This window comes from Ursus arctos, unplaced genomic scaffold (genome assembly GCF_023065955.2).
Source record: "Ursus arctos isolate Adak ecotype North America unplaced genomic scaffold, UrsArc2.0 scaffold_18, whole genome shotgun sequence".
NCBI classification, from domain to species: Eukaryota; Metazoa; Chordata; class Mammalia; order Carnivora; family Ursidae; genus Ursus; species Ursus arctos.
In genome coordinates, this window is record NW_026622852.1 from 25,056,455 (window position 1) to 25,080,611 (window position 24,157).

Consider the following 24,157-nt stretch of genomic DNA (forward strand, 5'->3'; position numbering starts at 1 on the left):
CTAGGCCTGAGGGTTTGGTGGGGAGCGGGTGAGCAGGATTCTGGTCCCAGTGGTCAGTGGACAGACACTGGGCTGCTGGCCAGAATCCTGGCTTTGTGAGTGGCTGCAGCTTGGCTGTGCTCCAGCCCACATGGGCTGAAGGGGTGAGTAGGGAACGTGTACATGGCTTTGTGTCCTTTTCTTCTCTAGACTCACTTGTAGCATGTGTGGGCAGGCTGTCCACACTTGTGTTGCCCATATGCCCCAATCATTGCAGGGGAAGAAAGGAAGAAAGTAGCTCTGGCAGGGGAGGGGCTATCAGAGTTAAGAGCCCCAGCACTGGAAGTAGGGGACCTTGAGTCTGCCCCCTCCCCTCTGGGACCTGTTTCCTTGGCAAGATGGTATGACTGTGTGGCAATAATAGGGCACACAACCCAGGAGACCTGCTGCCACCTAGTGCCCTCCAAACTTTCAGGTAAGGATAGGGCTTGTGAGCAATGCAAGGATGGCCTGAGGCTTTTTATCTTCATTCTTCTCTCAAGGCACGTGAGTTTGGGAGGGGCTATCATGCCAAGACTAGACAGTGTTGACTTGGCCCAGGAGAACCTTGGCCGCCTGCCCTCTAGTCCAGGGTTTTTTCTTCCTTGAGACCCTGAAGGGGTAAGGTCTGGGACTTGGAGTGTCTGGAAGGAGCTCAGAAAGACTTGTACACATCTCCCTTGAGACCCCAGTGACTGGGGAGTAGATGTGAACCCTGAATGGGGAGGCTGGTTTCTTAAGGCCTAGACCTACACAAGCACCTGACCCTACACCCTTGATTTGGCTGCATTTTGGAATCATTTGGGAGTTTTAAACACTGATGCCAAGGCCGGCTTCCAGAGATTCGGATTTAATTGGTTTGGAGTGTGGCTTGGCAGTTTAAAAACCACAATGTCCGGCGGGGTTGAGAACCCTTGCCCCACAGAGCCCTCCTTATCTGGAGTCAGGGGCACCTTCAGCTTCTCCAGTCACCTGCCCAATGGCCCCGGCGCCACTGAACTTAAGGCTTTGGTTTTGGACTGCTGTAAGGAGGAGGGGCCTGAAACTTCCAGTCCTGCTGTCCCGGGAGGGCAGGGCTGTAGGCGAGGACCCAGGAATCCAGCTCCAGACTCTGTCCCCCAGCAGTCTCCTCAGTCCCGGACGGGACAGGAAGTGTCCGGCAGAGGTGGGGTGGAGGTGATTGGCAGTTGGAGGCTCCAATGGGCCCAGACCCCCTCCTTTTTCACCCCGGTTCTTCCATTGGTGCCTGGGCGGAGCCGCCCCCTCTGCGGGGGCCCCAGGGCGGGAGGGAGTAGAGGCCGGGGCAGAGGGCGAGGGCGGAGGGCGCTGGCGGCGGAGGCCGCAGAAGGTGAGGCCTGGTGGGGCCGGCGGGAGTACCAGAGGAAGGCTTGCCAGGAGAGGGCGGGGCAAGCTAGTGTGCGATCTGGAGGGCCTGGACTGACGGACGGACTGTCAGTGTGTGCGTGTGACTGTTGGGCTGTGTGTGACGATGTCAGCGTGTGGACCTGTGACAGTATCACTTGGGGCAGCTGTCAGTTAGTATGACTGCGTGTGTCCGTGTACATGCGGCTGAGTCTGCATGTGGCTGTGCGAGCGTGGGGTTGTGCGTTTCTGCCAACGTGCAGTTTTTGGTGAGAGACTGGGTTCGTGTTTGTGTGTGAGAGGGCCTGTGACCACATGGGGAGTGTTTTGGGAAGGTCTCTGTGGGGTTTAAGACTGTGTCTGCCTGTGTGACAGTGGGTGGCTGGGTTCGTGTGTTCCATTGTGTGACTTGGGTAGTAGCAGAGTGAGAGTGAGACTTGCATCGTGTGTGTGTCCTGTGTCCTGTGTCCGACTGGTAAGAGTGGAGCTGTGCTGTATCTCGGCGACCAACTTCAGTAGTCAGTGGGACTGACCTTTCTACTTAATGTCCAGCAAAGACAGAGCCACCCCAACACACTTGTCTTCTTCCCTCCCTTCTGTGTCTAGAATCCCTGTCATCGGTCTACTGCTTATTTTCTGTTTCCCTGTCTCAGTTTCCTTTTATTCCTTTTTCTCTCCCTGCTACTGTCTTCCTAGAGCTGTCAGTCCTCTGTGTCTCCTCACAGGTTTGTCTCCCCAGGTCTCTCTGTGTACCTGCCTCTCACATCCTCTGCCTCTCTGTCTCTCTCTGTACCCCTACGCTTAGCTCCCCTGTTCACCTTTGTCTCTTTGGCTACGTGGGGGCCTGGAGCAGTGATGAGATGTGGGATCTCCCACGCTGAGAGCTGCCTGGAAGAGGGGACTTAAACCCTTATGAGGATTTGCTTTTAGGGAGTGCTGTGACCCCAGCCCAGGGGCAGCGTGCTAAGTGTCTGTGTGTGTGAGGGTATGGGTATGAGTCTGAGTGAGGATGTCTGAGTGTATCCATGTGACTGTGAGTGGCTATATCTGAGAGTGTGTGTCTGAGGGTAAGTGTGGGTCTTGTATATCTGGCACCAAGGGACCAAAGGCATTTCCTGGTGCTGGGGCCCAAAGAGTGGAGGGGGAGGTAAGAAATGGCTGGAACATTTAGGGGCGGAGGGACTGGACTCTGGATTTTCTTTATACCCCCCAACCTGGGGCCTCTCTTCCCCTCAAAAAACAGTGAGCTATGCCCTAAGGAAATATTTGCTGGGGAGTGAAAAGAGTGGGGGCATGAGTCTGTGTCTGATTTTTCATTGGTTATGTCCACGTGTGTTCAAGGGAGTGTCTTTTTGTTGACTGTGCTTAGTGAATCCACGCGTGAATGTGGCTGGGTGAAAACATAGGGAACCTCTCCCTGACAGGGACATAAGCAGCCCTCCTTTCCCTCTTGCTGGCCCGTGGCTGTGCCTGTGGCTTCCTTTCCAGACTGGGGGGAGGCCTCTTCCCTTCCCAGGGCCTCGGGTGGGAGGGGGACGAAAGGGGAGGAGGAAGGAGGGAGGTGGGGGCCTAGCTCAGGGCGGCTGAGCTCTAGGGCCCAGAGGGGCAGAGGAGGGAAGGGGAAGGAGGGGATGGTTCTGGGGTCCCAGAACTGAGTGGAGCTGAGACGGGTGCTGTAGCTGGTGGGAGGAAGTCCTAGAGGCCATGGACACTCAACCACTGGGATCACCGAGGTAGGGCGGGGCCGAGCAGGGTAAATGTGGCTGGGGTGGGGGTGGGGGGGCGTGAGCTACTAGACACATTCGGACAGATACACAGACACATGGAGGCCCTTGCTCTGCTCTACTTGGGAAGGGTCTGTGTTCTTCCTCTTTCAGAGCCCTTGCCTGCCTGGGCCCTCTCCCTATCTGCTCCTTCTCCTGTCCCCATGACCACTTCCCCACTGCCTTTCTCATCCTGCTCTTCTCCCATCCAGAATCCCTCTCTCCCAGCACCCTCACAAGTGGTGGTTACCATACACAAGCGTTGGTGACCTCCTTTGCCTTTCTAGTTCCCGCTGCCCTAGCCCAGCCCTTGCCTCCCTCCCTGAAGCCCCACCACCTCCCAGTCTTGATCTCGGAGCATCTCTTGGTCCTGTGGCCTCCACCCCAGGCCCCTTTCCCTGCAGGCTCCTCACTCCTCTCAGCCTTCTCTCCCCTCCCCGACACCCTGTCTCCATGTCCTGGCTCCTTGCCCACCCCCAGCCTCTGGCAGCAGCCAAGGCATCTGGATCTGCTTAACTCTGCAGCCTCAGCCTGCACCCTAGCCCCATCCAGCCTCACAGGCTCGAGAGCAGCAAGATTCCAGAGTCAGGCCCAGATGAGTGGCCCAAGGAGCCAGGCCCAGGAGAGAAGAGGCCTGGCAGCCAGATCAGGGCTAGGCCTTCTGCTAGGAATACAGCGTGGGCTCAGACCCACCATGACAGCCCCCCACCCAAGGTTGATGAAGGCTGTCTCAGGTTAATCAGAGGCAATGACTAGCCCTGGGCCAGGTTGGGGTGGACACTGGCATTCCCAGCAGCTGGGCTGGAGGAGTTAATGGGAGTGACTGAGTTGGTGCCAGCACTTGGTGCCAGGGGTGGGCGCCAAGGGTGGTGTGTGGGGCGGGGGCGCGGGGGGGGGGGGCGGGGACTGCTGGCACAGTCTGTCGCCTCCGGCTTTTGTTCTGGGCCCTAGGCCCAGGACTGAGATGGAGGGTATGTGTGTGTGTGTGTGTGTGTGTGTGTGTGTGTGTGTGTGTTGCATGTATGAACATGCAGCACTGGGTGTATGGTGGAAAGGGGGATCTTAGATCATATCCCCCAATATTTTCTGATATCCTTACCCCATTTGGTACCAGTTTTCTTCCTAGAAAGTCCCAGTTTAGAAGAGGAGGAGGCAGGCTCTAGGCTCCCATCTGGGAATGGGGGATTGCTGACCCTGCCTCTCTCCTTCCAGATGAGCAGCAGCTGCTCAGGGCTGAGCAGGGTCCTGCTGGCCGTGGCTATAGCCCTGGTGTCTGCCGCCTCCCCCTGTCCCCAGGCCTGGGGCCCCCCAGGTGAGAAGAATCCTGCTGTATGACTCTAACTCTGATTTCTGACTTGCCACCCTCACTGTGGACCCTTTCCGTGCCTAATCTGTGACCCCCAACCCCTGACATCCGACCTGGTAACATTCCTTCTCTACCCTGTCTTCTGACCTCTGTCTCTAGATTATAACGTGATACTTTGACCCAATGACCCACCCAGGGCTTAAAAGTCTGCCTCTTACCCTGTCGTGCTCACTAAGTGGGGCTGGGATGGGAGAGAGGGAAAGGAAGAGCCTTTCCTCAGAAGTGCCCTCCACAGGGGTCCAGTATGGGCAGCCTGGCAGGTCCATGACACTGTGTTGCCCTGGAGTGACTGCTGGGTAAGTGCCCCACCTGCCCATTGGGCTGACACTCATGACCCTTTCTTGACTCTGTCCAGTCCTTGTGCCCCTCCCATCCTCACCTCTCTAGCTCTCCTAACCCTCAAACCTTATTCGACAGAAAATTTTAACCAACATGTATTGAGCACCTGCTAAGTCCCTGGTCTGTTCTAGGCTCTGGGATCTAGCAGTGCACAAGTCTGGCCAGATGGCTGCCCTTGCAGAGGTTACATTCTAGTAGGGCAGAGAGATAATAAGCAAATACAAATCTTGCCAGTTGTTGGTACCTGCAGGGCAGAAAATCAAAAGAAAGTGATGTGGAAGAGGATAACTGATTGGTTACTTTCTATTGGTAATCAGGGAAGGCTTCTCTGAGGAGGTGACATTGAAGCTAATTTCTGAAGGTCAAGAAAGAGGCAGCCATGCACAGGTTGGGGTATAGGCATTCCTGACAGAGGGAACAGCTAGTGCAAATGCCCTGAAGTGTGAAGAGCTCAATACTCTTAAAACAGAAAGAAGACCAATGTGACTGGAGTGTAATGGGTGAGGGGGAGAGAGGGAGGAGCTGAGGAAGGAAAGGAAGGCAAGGGCTAGATCACCAGGGGCTTTGTAAGCTCCTGGACTTAAAGGACTTAAAGGACTCTGGGTTTTATTGCAAGCACAGTGAGAAGCCAATGGAGAGCTGTGGCATGGCTTACACTTCAAATCTTCCCTCTGTCATCACCTCATCTCACCCCCAGGGCCCCGGTGTCCTGGTTTCGGGACGGGGAGACAAGGCTGCTCCAGGGACCTGACTCTGGGCTGGGGCATGAACTGGTCTTGGCCCGGGCAGACAGCACTGATGAAGGCGCCTACATCTGCCGGACCCTGGATGGTGCACTTGGGGGCGTTGTGACCCTACAGCTGGGCTGTGAGTTGGGGAGGGAGTATTGGGTGACAGTGATGAGGCAAGGGGCTCCTGAGGGAATCCAGACCCTGAGTAAGCTCTCGAGGATGGGAAGGACCTGGGGACTTCTCAGAATCCAGTTGCACCTTCTGCCTCTAGACCCCCCAGCCCGCCCTGTTGTCTCCTGCCAAGCAGCTGACTATGAGAACTTCTCCTGCACTTGGAGCCCCAGTCAGGTCAGCGGTTTACCCACCCGCTACCTCACCTCCTACAGGTGTGTGCATGATTGGGTGTGTATGCCTATATCTCTGGGTGTGCAGGCCCAACCTGGGTACGGGAGGCAGTGAGGGAGGTCCGAGGAAGGCCTTAGAGAGAGAGGGAGGGTCCTCTTTTCCTTCCTGACCTCAGCTGGCCCCCTCCCTGCCAGGAAGAAGACTGTACCAGGAGCTGATGGCCTGAGGTAGGACGTAAGGGGGAGGGTGGGGGCTCCATCTGGATCCCACCATGAGCATTTCCGAAGCCCAAGACCACATCCTCCCTCCTAGGATGAGTCCATCCACAGGGCCCTGGCCATGCCCACAGGAACCCCCAGGGGCTGCCCGCTGTGTAGTCCGTGGGGCAGAGTTCTGGAGCCAGTACCGAATAAATGTGACTGAGGTGAACCCCCTGGGGGCCAGCACACGCCTGCTGGATGTGAGCTTGCAGAGCATCCGTGAGTACGCATTCCTACTGCTCCCTCAGAGCCCACCTCGGAGACCCCAAATGGACTCCAGAGTACAGATATCCCAACCCAGAACCTCCACCTGCCAGAGCTCCGGAACAGTTCCCTCCGACATAGCACACAGATAGCTACCGCGGAGACTAAGAAGCCAAAGAGATCAGAGCCCGGGGGGGCAGGCTTACCTCAGCCTCTAGAGGCTGCTGCTGCTTCCCCTTCCAGGCTGCCTAGCCCGCAAGTCCTTCCTGGGTGCCTCGCCTCAGAGCTGCCTCTGCTTCTAGGCCCTGTGCTGAAGGCAGCCATGTCTCATGCCCTCCCTGCCCAGTGTAAGCCCTTGCTGGCCCCTCTTTCCTTTTGATCCGTATGTGGGAGGGGGGAACTAAAGCTCAGCTAAGAGCTAGAGAGGGACACGCAGACTCCACGCTGAGCACGGAGCCCAGCGTGAGCCCCATCCCACGACCCTGAGATCATGACCTGAGCCGCAACCAAGAGTTGGACGCTCAACTGGCTGAGCCACCCAGGTGCCCCAGCTCATTTTATAATAGGGGTGACAGACAAGTTCTGAGCCCAAAGGATGATGAAGCTTAAGATCTCCCCAAACCCCTTGGAAGTGCCTCCCTCAGGTACCTTTAGGCATACACCCACCTTCCCTTGGGAGGTGGTAGGGAAGGGATGGGTACCTGTTGTCCGTCCTGACTTTGTGTCTCCACCACCCTCAGTGCGCCCTGACCCACCCCAGGGGCTTCGGGTAGAGTCGGTACCCGGCTACCCCCGCCGCCTGCATGCCAGCTGGACGTACCCTGCCTCCTGGCCCCGCCAGCCCCACTTCCTGCTCAAGTTCCGACTGCAGTACCGTCCCGCGCAGCATCCAGCCTGGTCCACGGTGAGGCCTGGAGTGTGTCTCAGTCTGGGGCTATGGCTTCTGCCTCTGGTTTCATGTTCCTGGTTCTTCTGCATGGCTTTCTGGCGCACTGGCAGGTCACCAAAGCCCTGTCGCCTCCCCCAGTAGAGTGCTCTCCATGGGTGAGCCTTTGTGCCAGGGGCTGGCATTGCAGCAGGGCCCGATAGGCCTAGCCCCTGCCCGGCGGGGCTGTAACTCTGATGTAAGCCCATCTGTGCGAAGACAGGAGTGGCTTTTTACGAATGACTTTTCTAGGAAAAGGAGTGCCTTTCACCCAGAGGCACATTCTCATATAAACATTCATATACCCAGATGAGGACAGTAGTGAATTTCCACCTCTGAAGATGTTAAAGGTTGGCTGGCATCAAGTCTGGGGAGCAGCTGCCTCAGATAATGATCAGTATTTATGAAGCACCGCCTGCCCGCCAGGCACCGTACTACACATTTGACATTCATTATCTTGTTTAGGTATATTCACCTCGATTTTACAAATGAAGAAACCAAGGCACAGAGTGGCCCAGGGTCACTCAGTAAGTGCTACAGAAAAGATTTGAACCCAGGCAGCCCGATGGCACAACTTGTCTCTGTAACCACTATGTGCTTTTGTCTTCCAAACACTAGGCGTAGACCTGACATCACCAGCCACGCCACGTGAGGCTCAGATAGCTCCACCAGTCTGACAGGGACAGACTGGGAGGAAACGGTGCCCTTTGCTAACTAAGGCTGGGGGCAGGTAGGCTTGGTGTTTACAACCTGGATAACGGGCCAAGGAACCATCTTCCTTCCCAGGTGGAGCCGGCAGGATTGGAGGAGGTGATCACGGACGCTGTGGCTGGGCTGCCCCATGCTGTACGGGTCAGTGCCCGGGACTTTCTGGACGCTGGCACCTGGAGTGCCTGGAGTCCTGAGGCCTGGGGGACTCCGAGCACCGGTGAGAGACTAAGCCTGGTGCGCGGGCTGTAGGCCTGTCCCACAACACCTGTCGGCCGGACGGGTGTGCGAGTGGGCTGCATGCACGTGTCCTGCCACGAAGGTGTGGCATTGAGGTCCCAGTCTTCAGCCTTGCTTGTCCGCAGCCCCCCCACCCCCAGCTTAAGCCCTGCCCGTCAGCTTTCACCTCTGCTAGGTCCCCAGAAGCTGGCTCTACCCTTTCGGCTTCCACCTCCTGGGCACCCCTGGGTGCAAGCCAGGCCCTGTCCTCCCCTGGCAGGCCCTGTCTTCCACCGCCACCGCCTGTGGACAATTCTCCTCAGGTCTCGCCTCCCTTCAGGGCCCCTGCCGAAGGAGATACCAGCTGGGGGACAGCCACAGAAGCAGCTGGAGGAGGAGCCTCAGGCAGACAGCCCAGCTCCCCCCAGGCCCTCCCTCCTGCCAGACCCACGGCCACTTGGTAAGGTTAGGCAGGTGAACAAAGGTTGTATAGGACGGGAAAGCCCCAGAGAGAAAGGGTTTGACCAGGAAGCCTCGCTCTGACAGTGGCATGTGACCCTCCCCCTCAGACCACAGAGACCCTCTGGAACAGGTAGCAGTGCTGGCATCTTTGGGAATCTTCTCTTTTCTGGGACTGGCAGCTGGGGCCCTGGCACTGGGGCTCTGGTAAGTAGCTGCCATTGGCCCCTCAGATTCTGATCCCACACAGATGTTCTGATACCCACAGACCACACCCATTCCCACGCTTCATGATTTCCCAGTGAAACTCTCTGATTCTGGAACAACTTCCCCCTCTCCCTCCAACCCCCAACTTCATTATTTTCACTGATTTCTTTCCTGACCCTTTACTACTACACTGTTTCGGAGGAAACAGAGATGCCCAACATTGTCAGGGAGACAGCTACCTTTTTGTGCTCCAGGCTGAGACTGAGACCAGATGGGAAGGATGCACCCCAAAAGCCTAGGTTCTTGGCTCCAGTGATTCCAGTGGACAAGCTTCCAGGTGAGTAGGACATCTAAGGTTTGGGATCAGAATGTGTACCCTCATTTTGAGTGTCTGGATTAAGAGCCAGATGCTCTAGTCATTGTAACGGTGTTGGGAATCAGAGTTGGGTCACCTCATTCATACGATGTCTGAGCTCAGGGATGGACCTTTCATTCTCGAGTCCTTGGGCTCAGAGTTGGGTCTCTTCCCTCTCTCACATGGTATTGGGGTTCCTAGATGGGCCCCCCTCATTTTGAGTTAAGCTCAGAGCTGGATATCTATCCTGATTCTTGGGTTATCCTGGATCAGAGCTGGGTCCCCTCCCTTATTTTTGATGTACCTGGGCCCAGAACTAGGAACACTTCCTCATCTTCAGGGTGTTGGGTTTCAATCAGAGCTGGGCTCCCCTATTTATTCTTGGTGTTGGGCTCAGAGCTGGGTCCCCTCCCTCATTCTCAGGGTGTCTGGGCCAAAATCTAGTCCTATTATCTCCCTTGATTTGCCTCCTGCTTCTTCTAGGAGCCCCAAACCTGTAGATGACCCAGGAGGGCTTCAGCTGATCCACCTATAACTCTGTCTTGCTGGTGTGGATGGACAGACAGATAGAACCCAGGCAGGATAGTAGATCCCCATGGAGGCAGGAGGGCGGGGAGTGGTCTCAGCTGGAGATTCTGTTTGGAGCCCAGTTCTGTCAGACTCTGTTCCAAACTTGCCAGCTGAAAGGTGCCTGGACCTCTCATTTCATCTCGGAGTGGGAGGTCCCCCTGAGGAATGTGTGTAGATGTGTATGTGTGTGTCCATGTGTGCCCATGTGTATGTGAGGTAGGGAACATGTGTTCTCTAAATGTATGCATGTAGGTGCCTGGGGAGTATCTGTGGCTCCTTGGTGCTTGGCCTTGCCCCTGGAGGGGTTTGTGAAGATGTGAATAAAGAGAACGAGGAGGTTCTTCTGTTTATTGACATGTCTCCCAGCTTCAGATTCAGGGCTCACAGGAGAATGCATAGAACTTGGAAACCACAGTCAGAGACTGTTGACCAATGCTGCTTTATTATTTCGGCTACTGAGGGCCCTGGTCCATTTTCCCTATCAGCCCCAAATTCAGGTTAGGCAGAGTCCCCTGGAGCATCCTCCCTTGGCGCTCAAACCACCGAGCCAGGCTGCGATTCTGAGGGTGGATGCAGACACTGCGTCGAGTCAGGTGAAGCCTGGGAAAGGAAAGGTCCAAAGCCATCGTCATAGCTTGGGGATGAAGTTAGGGTCCAGGGGTTAGGGCAAAGGCTAGATGAAAACCTGAGTCAGCATCAGAATTAGCAATTGGGATTGGGGTTGGGACTGAGGTCAGAGTCAGGGGTCAGGATGAGGGGGAGGGTCAGAGCTCACACGAAGGCCTGAAGGTGACAGTCCCCATCAGCTTCCTGCACTTCCACCCGGATGACCCTCCTCAGTAGCTTGTTCGAGAGTGGCTGGCGGTAGAGCTGAGTACAGCAGGTAATGCTGGTTGGCAGTGGCAGTGCTAGGGGACAATAGGGCCATGTGTTCAGAGGGCTCCTGACCCAAACCCTTCCATCAGACAGCTGGAGGATGGACTCCTGGGTCCCTTTCCCTCCATCCCGTTCACCCAAATCCCTGACCTTCTAGACCGCCCCCCCCCCCCACCCCCAAGCACTCACCCGCTCCAGGGTCTGGGCTCAGCAGCAACAGTAGCAGCAGGAGGCTGCATGTGGATGAGGGCCCCTTCATGCTGCTCAGCCTGGATACTTCTCTCTCCTCCTCCTCCCCTACCTTTTATCTGGGTGCCTTTCACCTGGGGCACCAGGTGAGTCAGAGGCAGGTGAAGACGTATTGCTCATCCTGTGACATTCCTGGGCCCTAATTGCCACAGACCCCTTCCTCTTCTAGGGCTGCTATTTCCTATGGCTTCTAAGCCCTGGACAGAGAAGCTGGAGAGACAGGTGGTGCATGATGTGAAGACTGATGGTACAGTGACTGAGTAAGGGCACCTAAGTATCCACAGTGGCATCCGACGATGGACATTCACACTCACATACCCAGTCACATTCAGTCACACCTCAATCACTCAGTCCACCTTACATGGTCAGACAACCAAAGACAGAATCACATAGCCCCAGTTGTACTCAAAGTCCCACTCCCACATAGTTGTGTCTTCACAATCATTCAATCACACAATCATCTGAGTACACACAAATTCTGATAGGGGAATTGTGGGTGGGGTGGGAGCAGAGGGCAGGCCAGCACCAACTTGCCTTCATTTTCCCCTCTCCACTTCCTGCCCTAGCCTGTCTGTCTTATCAGGAAAAATTGATGGGTATGGGTCCCTAAAGCAAGTTCTTCTGGCTGAGGATGAGTCTTGGCTGGGACAGTCACATCCAGAGTGAGAAGCTGGGTGCTACCGGGATACCTTCGGGATGCTGAGGTGGGGGCTGCTTTCCCCAGGGATGTGAGACAGGGAGGAAGGATGGGGTGGATAAGGTGGGAAGATGAGAGAAGATAAAGTTCTTTGGTGCCAGGTTGCTGCTGTCAAACAGGAAAAAGACCCAAGAAATCTTACCTTCCCGTTTTTGCCTGGTCCTGTCCCAGAAATGCCAGCCTCTTGCCAGCAGGGGGCTGGGGTTTCCAGAACCAATCCTGGCTTATTGAGACATCAGACTCAAGAGCTCAGTTACCTCTCTTTTGTTCTATTCAAATTCCAGCCTCTCCCTGCTGCCCACCCAGGTCGGTAATACACCCCCCACCCCCCAGTATACATTCTCCATCCCATCCCCTTGCTAAAGCCCCAACCTCTCCTCTCCTTCCTGTCTCTTCTCTCCTAATCCCATGCCCAGACCCCACTCCCTTCTTCCCCTTACCCCCTAAAGCAAAATCCTTCTCCTTCTCTTGTCCTTTCCAGGAAGCTGGGGACTGCCTATGGTGGAGGCAAGCCACTAAGTTTAGTGCCCCTTGAATAATTTCCCACTCCTGGTCTGGAGATTTCAACCCTCAAGTCTTGCTCTGTATTTGAAACATCAACTGAGTCATAACCCAGTAATCCAGACTTTATCTGGTTGTTGCAAGGGTGCCTTCTGCAGCCTTCTGCTCTGTGGCCAGCTATCCTCTAAGGGGCAGGCCTTCTCTTGGGATAGGGACTCAAACCTGTCCTGGGCATCTTTCTGCTGCAGGGCTGCTGAAACAATCAGGAGGGACCATCAGTTCCAAGAGTAAGAACTAGTCCCCCCTCCCATGCTGAACAACTTAAGCTTCTCTTCCTTCCTGTCTGGGGTGAGGCTTGAAGGCCCTTGCCTGGAGTTTGCCTTGCGGGTACTCAGGAATTCTGACAGTGTCCTGGTGAGGTGTAGGCCCAGGGCTGGACAGGGCACTCCACTTTTGACAGGGTTCTTGATATAGACATTTTGCAGAAATGGCTCAGGAACCTGGGTCCGTTCTTGAAGTGGCCACAACCCAGAGCTCATTCCTCTTGAACTGCTAGTACCAGAGGCCTTACGGTCTCTCTCCCACCCTCCAGTCTGGACTTGTGCCCCAAAGCTCGGGCGCAGCTGTTGGGGTGCCATTTACTTATCACAGATCTCCATCAGCTGGTTGTCTGTCACATACTTTGTGGTCTTTCCTGGACCAATCGGTCCAGATACCTGGGAAGGCAAGAAATGAATTCTTCTGGGTATACACCCCTCTCTCCCCTTTGGCTACTCCAAAGATAGGGCCAAGTCTTCTCCCCAGCCACAATCTGCTGTGGCAAGTGCAGCCCCAGGATGAAAATTAGCTTTGCCCCCACCCATCAACTGGGCTGTCTCTTTAACGTAATCTTCTGGTATTTTTTCTGGTGCTGGGCCCAGTCCCTAACTGAAATCAGGCCCACTGGAAGTCCCTCATCCTCAGCACTTTAGGAGCCAGAGCGTCTCAGGTCAACTAGGTGACAAGACAAGGGTGGCAGGGAGCCATGGCCTTTGGGTTCTCCTAGGGACACAGCAAAAACTGCTAGGTAAGCTGATGCCAAGTGTCTTTAAACCTGGGAAAAGACGGGGAGCCAGAAGTTGTGGTATTAATTGTAGGAAAGCTCTCCAACAGTCCCAAGTCACTCCCCTGTGGCAGGCTGAGGGAGTCAGCGTCTAGGAATCTTTCCCTCCTCTCACAGCCTACTTCCTACAACTCTGGGCTTACAATAGTTTTTGGATTCTCTCTCAGAAGAAGATTCTCCAGACACCTGACAAAGTCGTGTCTAGGAGGAAGGTGGAACACATCAATGTGGGGATAGGCCTGGAGGAAGACCAGGACAGGGTTACTTAGTTCCCGGCATATAGGCTATTTGAGGCAAAGTGTGTGTTGGGGGGGGAGGGGGTTAGGTGGCGGAGGGCAGTCAGTGACAACAGTAATGGGAGGCCTGACACTGATGAGGGATCCTTAGTAATAACGGGGGGGCCTGGATATGGAAGGGCACCCTATCAGGGAGGGAGGCTCTGTCAGTAACGAAAAGCAGGCGTGTAGAGGGGCTCCCAGCCCGAATGGTGGCAGCGGCGGCAGAGTCAGGAGGGCAGCACGGTGGCTTCGGTTTAAATCTTTAATGCACCGGCTGGCTGGGCAGTGGCGGTGGGGGTGCGGCGGGGGAGGCCGCGACCCGAGCGCTGGGGGGCAGGGCCCAGGCCCCTTGACAGACAGCTCATCAGGCCTCGCAGAGGCTCCAGCTTCTGCTCCCGGGGATGCGCCGAGCTGTGGGGCAACCCGACACTGGCATGAGGCGGGGAGGGGACTCCCGGATTCCCCCCATCCGTCCTCCTGAGGCTGAGCCTCGTATGCCCCGGGCGGGTCCGCGGTGTCGCAGCCCCCTCACCTCCTGTCCCTCCGCCACATGCGCAGCCAGGGGAAAAAGTAGAAGCAACCCCAGTAGATCCTGCAGAGAGAAGGCCGAGCCGGCCCGGGCGGGGCGGGGCTGACCCCACCACTCCGCCGCTCAGACGCCTCGCCCCTCTCTTGGAAGGCTCCGCCCCGCCCTTTAGAGGCGGTTCCCTCCGCAGCCCACGCCCCCTGAGGGGCCCCACGCCTCCCGCCCGCCGAGAACTCGCGCCCTCCCCCCACCCCGGAGCGGCTAGGTTCCTCCTCCGCAGAACCCGCCTCCACTCACTCCTCCTCCGCCTCCAGCGCCACCTCGTATCTCCTCAATCCCGACATGTCCTGGGTTCCGAACGTCTCCTGGGGAGCGGCATGATTGGATCAAGGATACCGCAACCCCAGGTCCCCTTCTCTGTCATTCTCAGATCAGTCTGACCTGTTCTCAGGTAATCTGAGGCAGGTGCCCCCGGGAAGCCTCAATTACCACATTGGGACGGGGTGGGATGGAAGAATTGGGAGGCACCAGACGTTAAGGAATTGGGAGGTCGGTCACCTCGGAGGCCTAGGACATTCAGGGGGTCAGGGCGAAAGGCTTTGCGGTCATGGACCTGGGATATTTGGGGCCCTGGGTGAGGATTTAGGGGGTTGGGATCACCTGGAGGGGGGCTGAGGGGTCGGCGTAGCCTAAACTCCCGCCCTCCCTGGCTCCACCCCGGAAACAGACCGTTACCGTTACGTCATAGGGACTCCGTCGCGCTCCAGGGGTGGGGCTTGCCTATTACCCGGAAGGGGCGAAGTCTGAGCATTTCTTCAGAGGAGGCGGAGTCAAAGCGTCTCGCTGGAGGTGGAGCCAGGGTCATCTTTCGTTAAAGGGGCGGAGTCGGGCCCTATTAACCAGGATGCGGTCAGAGCACCGAACCCTCTTTTGTGGGGATGGAGTCAGATTTTGGAGCTCTCTCCCTGGAGACCTCAGCCCCAGGCAGCAAGATGAGAGCTTTGGGACGCTCTCCAGTACTGTTTTCCCAGTCCTCTCTCCTCTTTCTTTGCCCTCTGCCAGACCACTTGTATGACTCTGGTCTGAGGAGGAATAGGTCTCCAGAGAGGTCCCAGCCTAGATGGAGCAGCCTACAGAAGTATTTCATGTGTGAGTGGCTTTGGCCAAGTCACTTAATGGCCAGAGGGTCACAGCCCTTCCTCTCTGAGCTGAAATTTATCTTCCTGTGGTTTTTGTCCCGGCAGTCATTCAATCAGCAAATATATCAGGCTAGGAATGGGTACACAGCAGTAGAGAAGATGGATTATTACAGTAAACATAGCACACTGGTTGGAGGCAGTAGAGGGTACTGCAGTAGAGCCTAGAGAGCTCAATTAACCCGGTGTGGGAGGTTGGAAATAGCTGCGCCAGTTAGTCTGGGGAGGGAGGAAGAGAGCCTTCTGGCTGGACTGTAGGGGAGTGACCAGAAATAAGTGAAGTGAAAGTTCCCTCAGGATGAAGTGTGGCAAATGGGTACAACTACTCTTTCCCCCAATCCCACCTTCTTTCTCCCTCTCATACCTCTCTTCCCCTGCCTGGGCCACAAACAAGATTGCAGACAGAGCCATGGGTACCAGGGGGGCTTTATTGGAAGCATTGCGGTCTGGGTGTGGAGGAGAAGCTGCGCTCCTGCCACACTCACCCCTGCTCACACTCACACTCACACTGACACTCCAGGCCCTGTCCCGGCTGGGTCAGGTCTGGTGCAGACTTGCTGGAGGCCTGCTCCTTCCTTCTGATCCTTGGTTCCCCAGGGCTGCAGTGACTCACATCCCTTCACTCAGACATAGGGCTCCCTCTGGGGCTGTCAGGGGCTAACCGCTGTGGCGCTTGTTCTGGGGGAGGAAGGAGAGGCAGGTCATGGGTTGGGGTCTTGGGCAGGGGCTCCGAGGGAGGAGGTAGGGCTGGGAAGTGCCGGGCTTGCCTTTGCAGAGTTCTTCTGCAGTCTCCGGATGATGCGGTCCACCCAGGGCTGGTCTGGGGGTGCACAGAGCTGGTGACCTCTCAGCGCAGTGAACCTGGCATCAGAAGGAACGGAACAGTCCTGGAACTCAGCTTCCTGTCAGGCCCTGGTGTGAGGGGCAGAAACTGAGGACCACACTGGGAATCAGTTTCAGGGGCTTCCTTGTGGGGAGGAGCTTGGCAAGGAGAAGGAAGTAAGATGATGAGTGGAGGCGCAGGTGACGGAGGAAGTGATTGGGAGAGGAAGAGACTGGTTACTCTTCACCCCCCCACCCCCCCACCCCGCCCCAGCCAAGACAACAGTACCCTACAGCCATCATTGAGAAGGAGATAGGAACAAAAAGGCATCAAAAATGTTCCTGGGAATTGGATATTGGTTCACCAAGAGACAGAGTCCTCAGAGTTGTTGGTATCACTCAGAGCTGGGGGGTGGGTCTAATGGTTAGGTCTTGAGGGACTCTTAGGTGGGAAGACCACAGCCCTGACTAGAATTCAGGATGTCTCCCCCAGTGCCATAGCTTTAGTGTTCCTTTCTTTTCCATCCATGTGCACCGTCCTCTTCTTCCTCCGGAAACCCAGGCTAAAGGAGACAGAGCCTCTAGAGAGAGGGGCAGCCAGAGGCCACAGGACCCATCCAGGTGCTGACACATTCAGGAATAGCAGGGGCACAGGCACATCTGTATCATACGGGTGTACCCATACCACACAAGTCCGTGTATGGATTGCACAGGAATGTACACAATGCTAGGTATACCGACAGTACACAGGAACACAATCACAAGGGCACGCCCATTTGGCACATGCACACTCTCAGGTTCACAGACACACTCGGACCCGGGTGTTGAACTGAACTTACAGTCTCCCTCACAGACTCTCTGATCCCTCCTCTGCCCCTCATCTTACCATTTTACCCCTTCCCCTTTCCAGGGGAGATCAAGAAATCAGTATGCTGAGAAGAAGAGTGGTGCTGTTCAGGAGGCCATGGAAGACGGAGGGAGATGGACAAATGGGTAGAATCTTTGGAAGCAGCAAGTGTGTGGGCTGCAGTAGTCCTGCTTGTGTGGAGCCTGTGTGAGACTGTGAGGCTGGATGGTAGAGAGTGAGTGGAAGAGTGGTGGTGAGGGGGAGGGAGTCCATGATGGTGCTGTGATGTGTATGTGAGGCTGTAGCTGTCTCTTGTTTATGGCCTCCTGAAGCCTTCATTTTTATATCCAGAAATTTCTTCCTTTCTGTTGTGTAATAAAGAATTTGACTGGTCTTTGTCCCTGATTTCTGAAAGGGAGACTTTAAATCTTTGAATTTCCCAAGTAATAGGAATGTCTTTGTTATTTATGAGCCCCTTGGATGGTCACACTTGAGTTTATGCTAAGAGGTGAGATGACTTAGGATCGTCTAGGGGATGGTCGTAAGAAAAACCAACCATGTCACTGGGGAGTCGGGGCTTTGAGCCTGCCCAGCCTCTGGGTATGGGAGGGCACTGGAGATTGACTTCAGCCAATTCAGTCGTGCCTACGTAATGAAATTTCAATAAAAACTCTGGACACCGGAGCTTGGAGAACTCCCCTGAGCAGGGAGCCTGAGGCGGGACTCGATCCCAGGACTCTGGGATCATGACCTGAGCCAAAGGCAGACACTTAACTGACTCAGCCACCCAGGCGCCCCTATTTTTTAAAGATTTTATTCTTAAGTAATTGCTACACCCAACATGGGGCTCGAACTCACAACCCCAAGATCGAGAGTCACATGCTCTACTGACTGAGCCAGCCAGGCACCCCAGAGGGCCTCTGTTTTAGATTGCTATAAAATAAAATGTCTACTATAAAAGTTTACTATAAAAATGTAGACTTGAGGCTTCCAGGGTCCATATCTCCTGCTGTTAGAAGAGCACCTATCTACAAGAGGAATGAAACTCCCTAAAAAGAATTAGAAGAGATGAAGTTAATGTCATTTGGACCCCTAGGGCAGAAGTAGACCAAAGTCTATTTAAAAAAATTGTTTTTTGAGTGAGAGTGCAGGTGAGCGCAAGTGGGCAGAGGGAGAGGGAGAGAAACAATCCTAAGCAGGTTCCATGCCCAGCTCTGGAGTCCAACGCAGGGCTTGAACTCACCACCCTGAGATCATGATCTGAGCCAAAATCAAAAGCCAGATGCTTAACTGAGCTATGCAGGTGCCCCTAAAATCTATTTTTAATGGACCTAGTTATGTGATAAAACAATTTTTAACTTCTTGTTTAAGCTACTTTAAATTGGGTTTTTGTCATTTGTAAGGGGAAGAGCTCTGAATAATAATTATTCCCATTTTACAGATGAGGAAACTAAGACCCAGAAAGATTAATTTTTCCAAGGTTTCCCTGCTTATAAATGGCAGAACGTTGGTATTTGGAGCAAACTCTGATATGCTACCTATAGTATCCACCCACCGGTTCATTCACCCATGCTCCATCCCATTCATTTATTGGACTACCCTTCTACAGGGTAGTGACTACAGGTGACTACAGGGCTAAGACTCCAAAGGCAATAAGCCTTGTCTCACTTGCTAACTCCAGTTCTGAGGCTGAGTTTGGATCAGAGATTGGCAAACTTTTTCCGTAAAGGGCCAGATAGTAAATATTTAAGGTTTTGCTGGCTATACTGTCTCTGGAGTAACTACTCAGCTTTGCTGTTGTAGCCCCAAAGCAACCGTAGACACCATACAGATGAACAGGCACGGCTACATTCCAATAAAACTTTATGTACGAAACAGGTGGCAGGCCGGATCTCTCCCATGGGCCACAGTTTGCCAGTCCTTAGTCTGCATCAGTATTTTGGGGAACATGAGTTGGGAGTGGGAACATGTATGCCTTGCCTTTGTCGTTACCGATGAAGGAAAACAAGATTTTAATATTCAAACTCTTGTGTTTGAATCTGGCTTTATGACCTTGGACAAATGAGGGAAGAGATGACAGTTTCCTCACTTGTAAAATAGAACAAATGTGTATCCTGTGAGGTAGTCCATGTGCCTGACTCACAGTGGATGCTCATGAAGGTTAGGTCCATCCCTGTTTCTCATTTATCACCTACCATGTAATGCCAGTATCAGGAGACTTCTCTTTATGGTATCCTGGATGCAGTGAGGACAGTTCGACCCAGCTTGCTGAGTTCATGAGTCCAGCTTCTAAGGATGAGCTTTCATACAAGTTATATAGATTAAGCTCTTGCAGACTCCAAATTTCTCTCTTTTAATAGCTCTACCCCAACTCTTACCTGCACTGTTCCAAACCTAAAACCACTCTAGTACCCAGCAAAACAAAGGGCTCTTCAGTCAACAAGCCTTATGAGACCTAGAAGCAGTTCAGTCTCCTTTTATATCACTCAGGATATCACGCTGTTCCCCAGGTGGCTTTTCAACCTATTTCTTCCAAACAAATACTCCTCTCTAGGAGGAAAGATTGTGTCCATGTGTGTTCGTGGGTTTGTGGGTCCATGACATGTGCATGAATCATGTGTGTCTGATATGCCCTTGTGCCCGTATTGTGATTATAAGATTAAATGTCTGTGGTATGTCCTTCGATGTATATGAGTGACTGTGTATGTGGGTAGAACATATGTAAGTGGCTGAGGGTGTTGGCATTTGTTTGTGTGTGGGTGTGTATTCCGGTTGCTGTTTAGTCCATCCATTTGCGATTCCCAACCTCACAGGGCCCGCAGCGAGCATCTGTTGCACAGGGAAAAGGGGATATGAGGCTCCCGGCCTGGCTCTCAGCCTCATGGGGCCTGTAGGGGGCGTCTAATGTATGCAGAAAATGAAAATGTGTGGCTCCTGGCCTGTGCAGTGGGGGCTTTGGCCTGAGGAGGCTGGGCTGTCTTTTTCCAGAAAGGAGCTGGAAATGAGCAAGAAACCAAATGACTCAGCCCCTGAAAGTCCCTGATCGTGGGAAGGGGTCTGCTTCACACCCCATCTTTTTCCAAACCTTCTGTCCATATCTAGAGGGTCCTGGCCCAGCCAGAGGGGCAGAGCTTAGCCCTTTGGTCTCAGGGTGTGGGTAGAACATTGCACAGGACTTCCAGAGGTGACATGACATCAGGATGGGGAGAAGTCTTGAGCAATAGTACACCCCCCTCTTTCCTGCCTCCTGCCCTCTGGAGCTTGAAGTAACACCACTGCCAGGATTTTCTGAACATCCCCTCTCCTTCATTTCCTGCAATTTGGGCTACTCCAGGCCCCAGGGTTCCTCTCTGGGAGAAGTGCAGGAAACAAGGTCCCCTGAACCCAAAATAGAAAGTAATCTATGTGGCTGGAGATGAAGAACCCCAGGGGTTCAGAGAGTAGGCAAAGGAGGCTACACAGAGGAGGGATCTCTGCAGAGCCTCGAGGATGGGTGAGGCAGGAGGGAGGACATTCCAGGTAGAATGAACAGTAAGCACAGAGGCTCAGAGGAGGGACAGGGGTTTGGGATTAATCCCAATGTGGGTGAGGAAGGGGAAGGGCAAGTGGTGAGAGAGGCAACGTATATGTGGGTAATACCTGGGGTACTTGGGGCACTTTCTCCTGGTGATGCCATGCCTAGTGATCAAAGTTAATGGAAGACCCTTGTGAACTTAATCAGGCAGGACCACTAGGGTCTAGTATCCCTTGGGTGTGAAGGTTTGAGTCTCTTTGCAGTCACAGAATGTCAACCAGGTGAAGTGCCAGTTGGAGATAGAGGGAATGAGTCATAGTGGAAGTGTGGTGAACATAATTCTAAAATTCCTGCCCCCTGGTGTGTGTGCCCTGTATCTCTTTGATTTGAGATCACCTTAACCTCTTGACCTGTAAATATGGTGGAATATCCTTCATGGGATTAGGTTATGATAAATGACAAAATGGAGGGATTTTGCAGATGTGATTAAGGTCCCTAATCAGTTGATTTTGAGTTCATCAAAAGGGAGATTACCTTGGATGGGACCGACCTAATCAGTGAGCCCTTTAAAAAAGTGTGTAGAGGTAAGAAATAAGCAGCAGCCTTAAAAAAAAATTAAAAAGGGGGTGCCTTGGGGCACCATTGTGGCTCAGTTGGTTAAGCATCCGACTGTTGATTTTGGCTCAGGTCATGATTTCAGGGTTGTGAGATGGAGCCCTGTAGCCCGGCTCCATGCTGGGCGTGGAGCCTGCTTAGGATTCTCTCTCTCCCTTTGCCCTCCCCACCACTCACGTGCTCAATCTCTCTCTCTCTCTCTTACAAAAAAGGGTGTGTGTGTGCCTGGCTGACTCAGTCGGTAGAGCATGTGACTCTTGATCTTGGGGTCGTGAGTCCAAGCCCCATGTGTGGTGGCGTAGAGTTCCTTTCTTTTAATAAAGAAAGAAGAATGGAAGAAAAAAAGAAAAAGAAAGAAAGAAAGAAAGAAAGAAAGAAAGAAAGAAAGAAAGAAAAAGAAAACCAGGTGCTCTCATGTTGGCTTCGAAGAAGCAAACTGCCATGTTGAAGAGGGCCATGTGGCAGGCAGCTATAGGAGCTCAGGGCCTCAGTCCTACTAGCACAACCACCAATACCTGGTGAGTTTGAAAGACAACTCAATCTGAAATGAGATTGCAGCCCTGGCTGAAGCCAAAGTTCAGTCTGATGAGACCCTGAGCAGGGAGGACCCAGTCAACATGTACCTGGACTCCTGACCCACAGAAACTGTGAAATAATAAATTTGGATTTTTCAACGCTGCTGAATTTGTGGTGATTTGTTACATAGTAATAGAAAACTAGTATGAGAAGGAAGTACATAATAAATGCTAGTTAAGCCCCAGGGCTATTTTCATAACTACAGACTATAGTTTTTAACCATATTTTCCTCCTGGTTTTGAAATGCCCCTCTTTCTTTAACTGATTCCCATTTCTTTCATCCTCCTTTATCCATTCTTTTTTTCTTTTTTTAAGATTTTATTTATTTATTTATTTGAGAGAAAGAGAGAGGGAGCATGATTGGGGGGAGGGGCAGAGAGAGAGGGAGAAACAGACTCCCTGCCGAGCAGGGGGTGAGGAGGGGGGTGGTGCTCAGTCCCAGGACCCTGAGATCATGACCTGAGCCAAAGGCAGACGCTTAACTGACTGAGCCACCCAGGTGCCCCTGTTTCATTCTTGAAGATAGATTTTTGTGGTGATATTATTACTACTCACCAAGATGCTGATTTACTTCTTCTGACAGTCACTCCCTTAAAGTTGAGTATGGTTGAGGGCGCCTGGGTGGCTCAGTCGGTTGAGCGTCTGCCTTTGGCTCAGGTCGTGATCCCGGGGTCCTGGGATCAAGCCCCACATCGAGCTCCCTGCTCAGCAGGGGAGTCTGCTTCTCCCTCTGCCCCTTCCCTCGCTCATGCTCTCTCTTGCTCTTAAATAAATAAAATCTTTTTTAAAAAAGTTAAGTATGGTTGTATGATACACTTTGTCCAATGAAATGTGTATAGAAATGGCATGTGTCATTTGTGGATAGAAGTGTTTAAACAAGAGTTGCCCTGACTGTCTTTCCTGGCTGCAGCGCTCATGGAAACATGTGTCGAGATGAAGGAGCATGCCAGAAGATCAAGGCAGCCTAGAATGTTGAGCTGCCACGTGGAACACAGCTGTGCTGAAGGCCCCCCGAGCCCCATAGCAGGCTTGGTGTGCATGGGGAATAAAGTTTTATTGTGTTAAGGTACTCAGATTTGGTGTCATTTGTTATTGCAATATAACCTAGCTTATCCTGACCGATCAGGTGTGTTGTTGGTGGTTACCAGGTGTTGTAGAATAGAGATGAGATTATAACAAACTAGAAGAAGAATGGATGTCACCCTGAGATCTTGGATTTAGAATTGGATTTTGCTATGGGCTGAATTGTGTCTGTGTGACTGTATCTGGAGATAGGGTCTTTAGGAAGTAAATTAGATTAAATGAGGTCATAAAGGTAGGGCCCTAATCTGATAGGACTGTGGCCTTATAAGAAGAGAAAGAGAGAGAGGTCTCTTTCTCTCTGTCATGGGCCATAGTGAGAAGGCAGTCATCTGTAAGACAGGTAGAGAGCTCTCACCAGTTCTCATCAGAAACTGACCATGCTGGCACCTTAATCTTGAACTTGTAATCTACAGAACAGTGAGAAACTAAAGGTCTGCTGTTTAAGCCACACAAACTATGGTATTTTATTGTGGCAGCCCAAGCTGACCAAGACAGATGTGGTCATTGCTAAAACTGAATAGTCTCTCTTGGAGGAGGAGTGAAGTTTTTTGGTTGTATTAGCAAAAGTGATAGTATATTAGGAAATACCCTTACATTTTTAAGAGGCCTAGGGTTTGGGACAAAGGGTGGATTTTGATGTTGGATAGCCAGAGGGTAAGCTGTAGAAAACAATTTATCGTTGTTTTCACTGCCCACAACCTTACCCCCTTTCTGTATTTGAGGAATTTCCTATTATATTAGTCTTAGTTACCAATAGTTACCTTCCATCATAAAATACCCAAAGGTCATATACTAATTCTCACCCCCTTTACTGTTAGGCCTTGGGCACATGACTTAGGCTTAGCCCATCAGAAGCACCTTCCGGGGATTGTGAATAAGAAGATAGTAGTGACGCAAAGGAGCAGGATTAGTAGAGAATTTGGTGGTGGTGGGAGTGGTGGCAGAAGTGATGTGGGTTTTCCAGCGACACCGTAGCTGTGATTACAGGGTAAAATCTGGTGAGCTGATCACCTAACATTTGTGGGGCTTGGAGCAACAGTACAAATGAAACACAACATACCACGTATCTAAATATTTAAAAGTTATGGGGCACCTGGGTGGCTCAGTCGGTTAAGCATCTGCCTTTGGCTCAGGTCATGATCTCCCTGCTCAGTGGGGAGCCTGCTTCTCCCTCTCTCTGTACCCCTCCCCCCACCCGCTCATGCTCTCTGTCTCTCTCTCAAATAAATAAATAAAATCTTTACCGACTGAGCCACCCAGGCATCCCAGTAAATAAAATCTTTAAAAAATTAATATTTTCAAGTTCTAGATCAAGCTAACACATTGTCAAATAAAAATCACTCTCTCTTACTGCCTTGAAAAATATGCGTTTAGAGCAATTCAAAGGCCAGGTTCAAATTTAGAATTCTTGGACTCCTTGGAGTTCTATGATGGAATGAGGTGG

General features: G+C 52.9%; 3 protein-coding genes across 17 annotated transcripts; 1 reads left to right on the plus strand and 2 right to left on the minus strand.

Moving 5' to 3' along the window:
* Positions 1–24: 24 nt before the first annotated feature.
* Positions 25–22,710, plus strand: IL11RA (interleukin 11 receptor subunit alpha). Of its 15 annotated transcripts, none has more exons than XM_057313543.1 (14): positions 1,283–1,366; positions 4,356–4,455; positions 4,745–4,805; positions 5,546–5,715; positions 5,851–5,965; positions 6,119–6,151; positions 6,237–6,403; positions 7,129–7,292; positions 8,100–8,241; positions 8,521–8,700; positions 8,810–8,906; positions 9,161–9,243; positions 11,126–11,216; positions 16,989–17,318. In XM_057313543.1, exons 2-14 carry the CDS (start codon positions 4,356–4,358, stop codon positions 17,134–17,136), a joined length of 1,551 nt encoding a protein of 516 aa, XP_057169526.1. In that variant the 5' UTR covers positions 1,283–1,366; the 3' UTR covers positions 17,137–17,318. The 15 variants fall into 15 exon arrangements, with proteins under 15 accessions (XP_057169525.1, XP_057169523.1, XP_048079231.1 ...); XM_057313546.1 differs by having other exon boundaries at positions 8,581–8,700; XM_057313545.1 differs by lacking the exon at positions 1,283–1,366 and adding an exon at positions 1,426–2,527.
* Positions 10,252–12,045, minus strand: CCL27 (C-C motif chemokine ligand 27). The gene is made up of 3 exons (XM_026506331.4): positions 10,897–12,045; positions 10,607–10,739; positions 10,252–10,431 (listed from the first exon to the last, which is right to left on the minus strand). The coding sequence occupies exons 1-3, from the start codon at positions 10,964–10,966 to the stop codon at positions 10,284–10,286; spliced, it is 351 nt and encodes a 116-aa protein (XP_026362116.1). The 5' UTR covers positions 10,967–12,045; the 3' UTR covers positions 10,252–10,283.
* Positions 13,765–14,773, minus strand: LOC113260502 (uncharacterized). Its single transcript, XM_026506332.4, has 4 exons — positions 14,721–14,773; positions 14,358–14,425; positions 14,067–14,126; positions 13,765–13,945 (listed from the first exon to the last, which is right to left on the minus strand). Exons 2-4 carry the CDS (start codon positions 14,402–14,404, stop codon positions 13,789–13,791), a joined length of 264 nt encoding a protein of 87 aa, XP_026362117.2. The 5' UTR covers positions 14,405–14,425; positions 14,721–14,773; the 3' UTR covers positions 13,765–13,788.
* Positions 22,711–24,157: the final 1,447 nt, after the last annotated feature.

What these genes read in the sequence shown, in the direction of transcription:
- IL11RA (XM_057313540.1), top strand. Translation starts at nt 910, where the DNA reads ATGTCCGGCGGGGTTGAGAACCCTTGCCCCACAGAGCCCTCCTTATCT. An exon ending in CCAGGAGCTGATGGCCTGAG is followed by an intron (nt 6,152 to 6,236) that starts GTAGGACGTAAG and finishes CCTCCCTCCTAG; the next exon opens with GATGAGTCCATCCACAGGGC. An exon ending in TGTGAGCTTGCAGAGCATCC is followed by an intron (nt 6,404 to 7,128) that starts GTGAGTACGCAT and finishes CACCACCCTCAG; the next exon opens with TGCGCCCTGACCCACCCCAG.
- CCL27 (XM_026506331.4), bottom strand. Translation starts at nt 10,966, where the DNA reads ATGAAGGGGCCCTCATCCACATGCAGCCTCCTGCTGCTACTGTTGCTG. An exon ending in GAGCCCAGACCCTGGAGCGG is followed by an intron (nt 10,740 to 10,896) that starts GTGAGTGCTTGG and finishes ATTGTCCCCTAG; the next exon opens with CACTGCCACTGCCAACCAGC. An exon ending in TGTCACCTTCAGGCCTTCGT is followed by an intron (nt 10,432 to 10,606) that starts GTGAGCTCTGAC and finishes TTCCTTTCCCAG; the next exon opens with GCTTCACCTGACTCGACGCA.
- LOC113260502 (XM_026506332.4), bottom strand. Translation starts at nt 14,404, where the DNA reads ATGTCGGGATTGAGGAGATACGAGGTGGCGCTGGAGGCGGAGGAGGA. An exon ending in GCGCTGGAGGCGGAGGAGGA is followed by an intron (nt 14,127 to 14,357) that starts GTGAGTGGAGGC and finishes TTCTCTCTGCAG; the next exon opens with GATCTACTGGGGTTGCTTCT. An exon ending in ATGTGGCGGAGGGACAGGAG is followed by an intron (nt 13,946 to 14,066) that starts GTGAGGGGGCTG and finishes GTTGCCCCACAG; the next exon opens with CTCGGCGCATCCCCGGGAGC.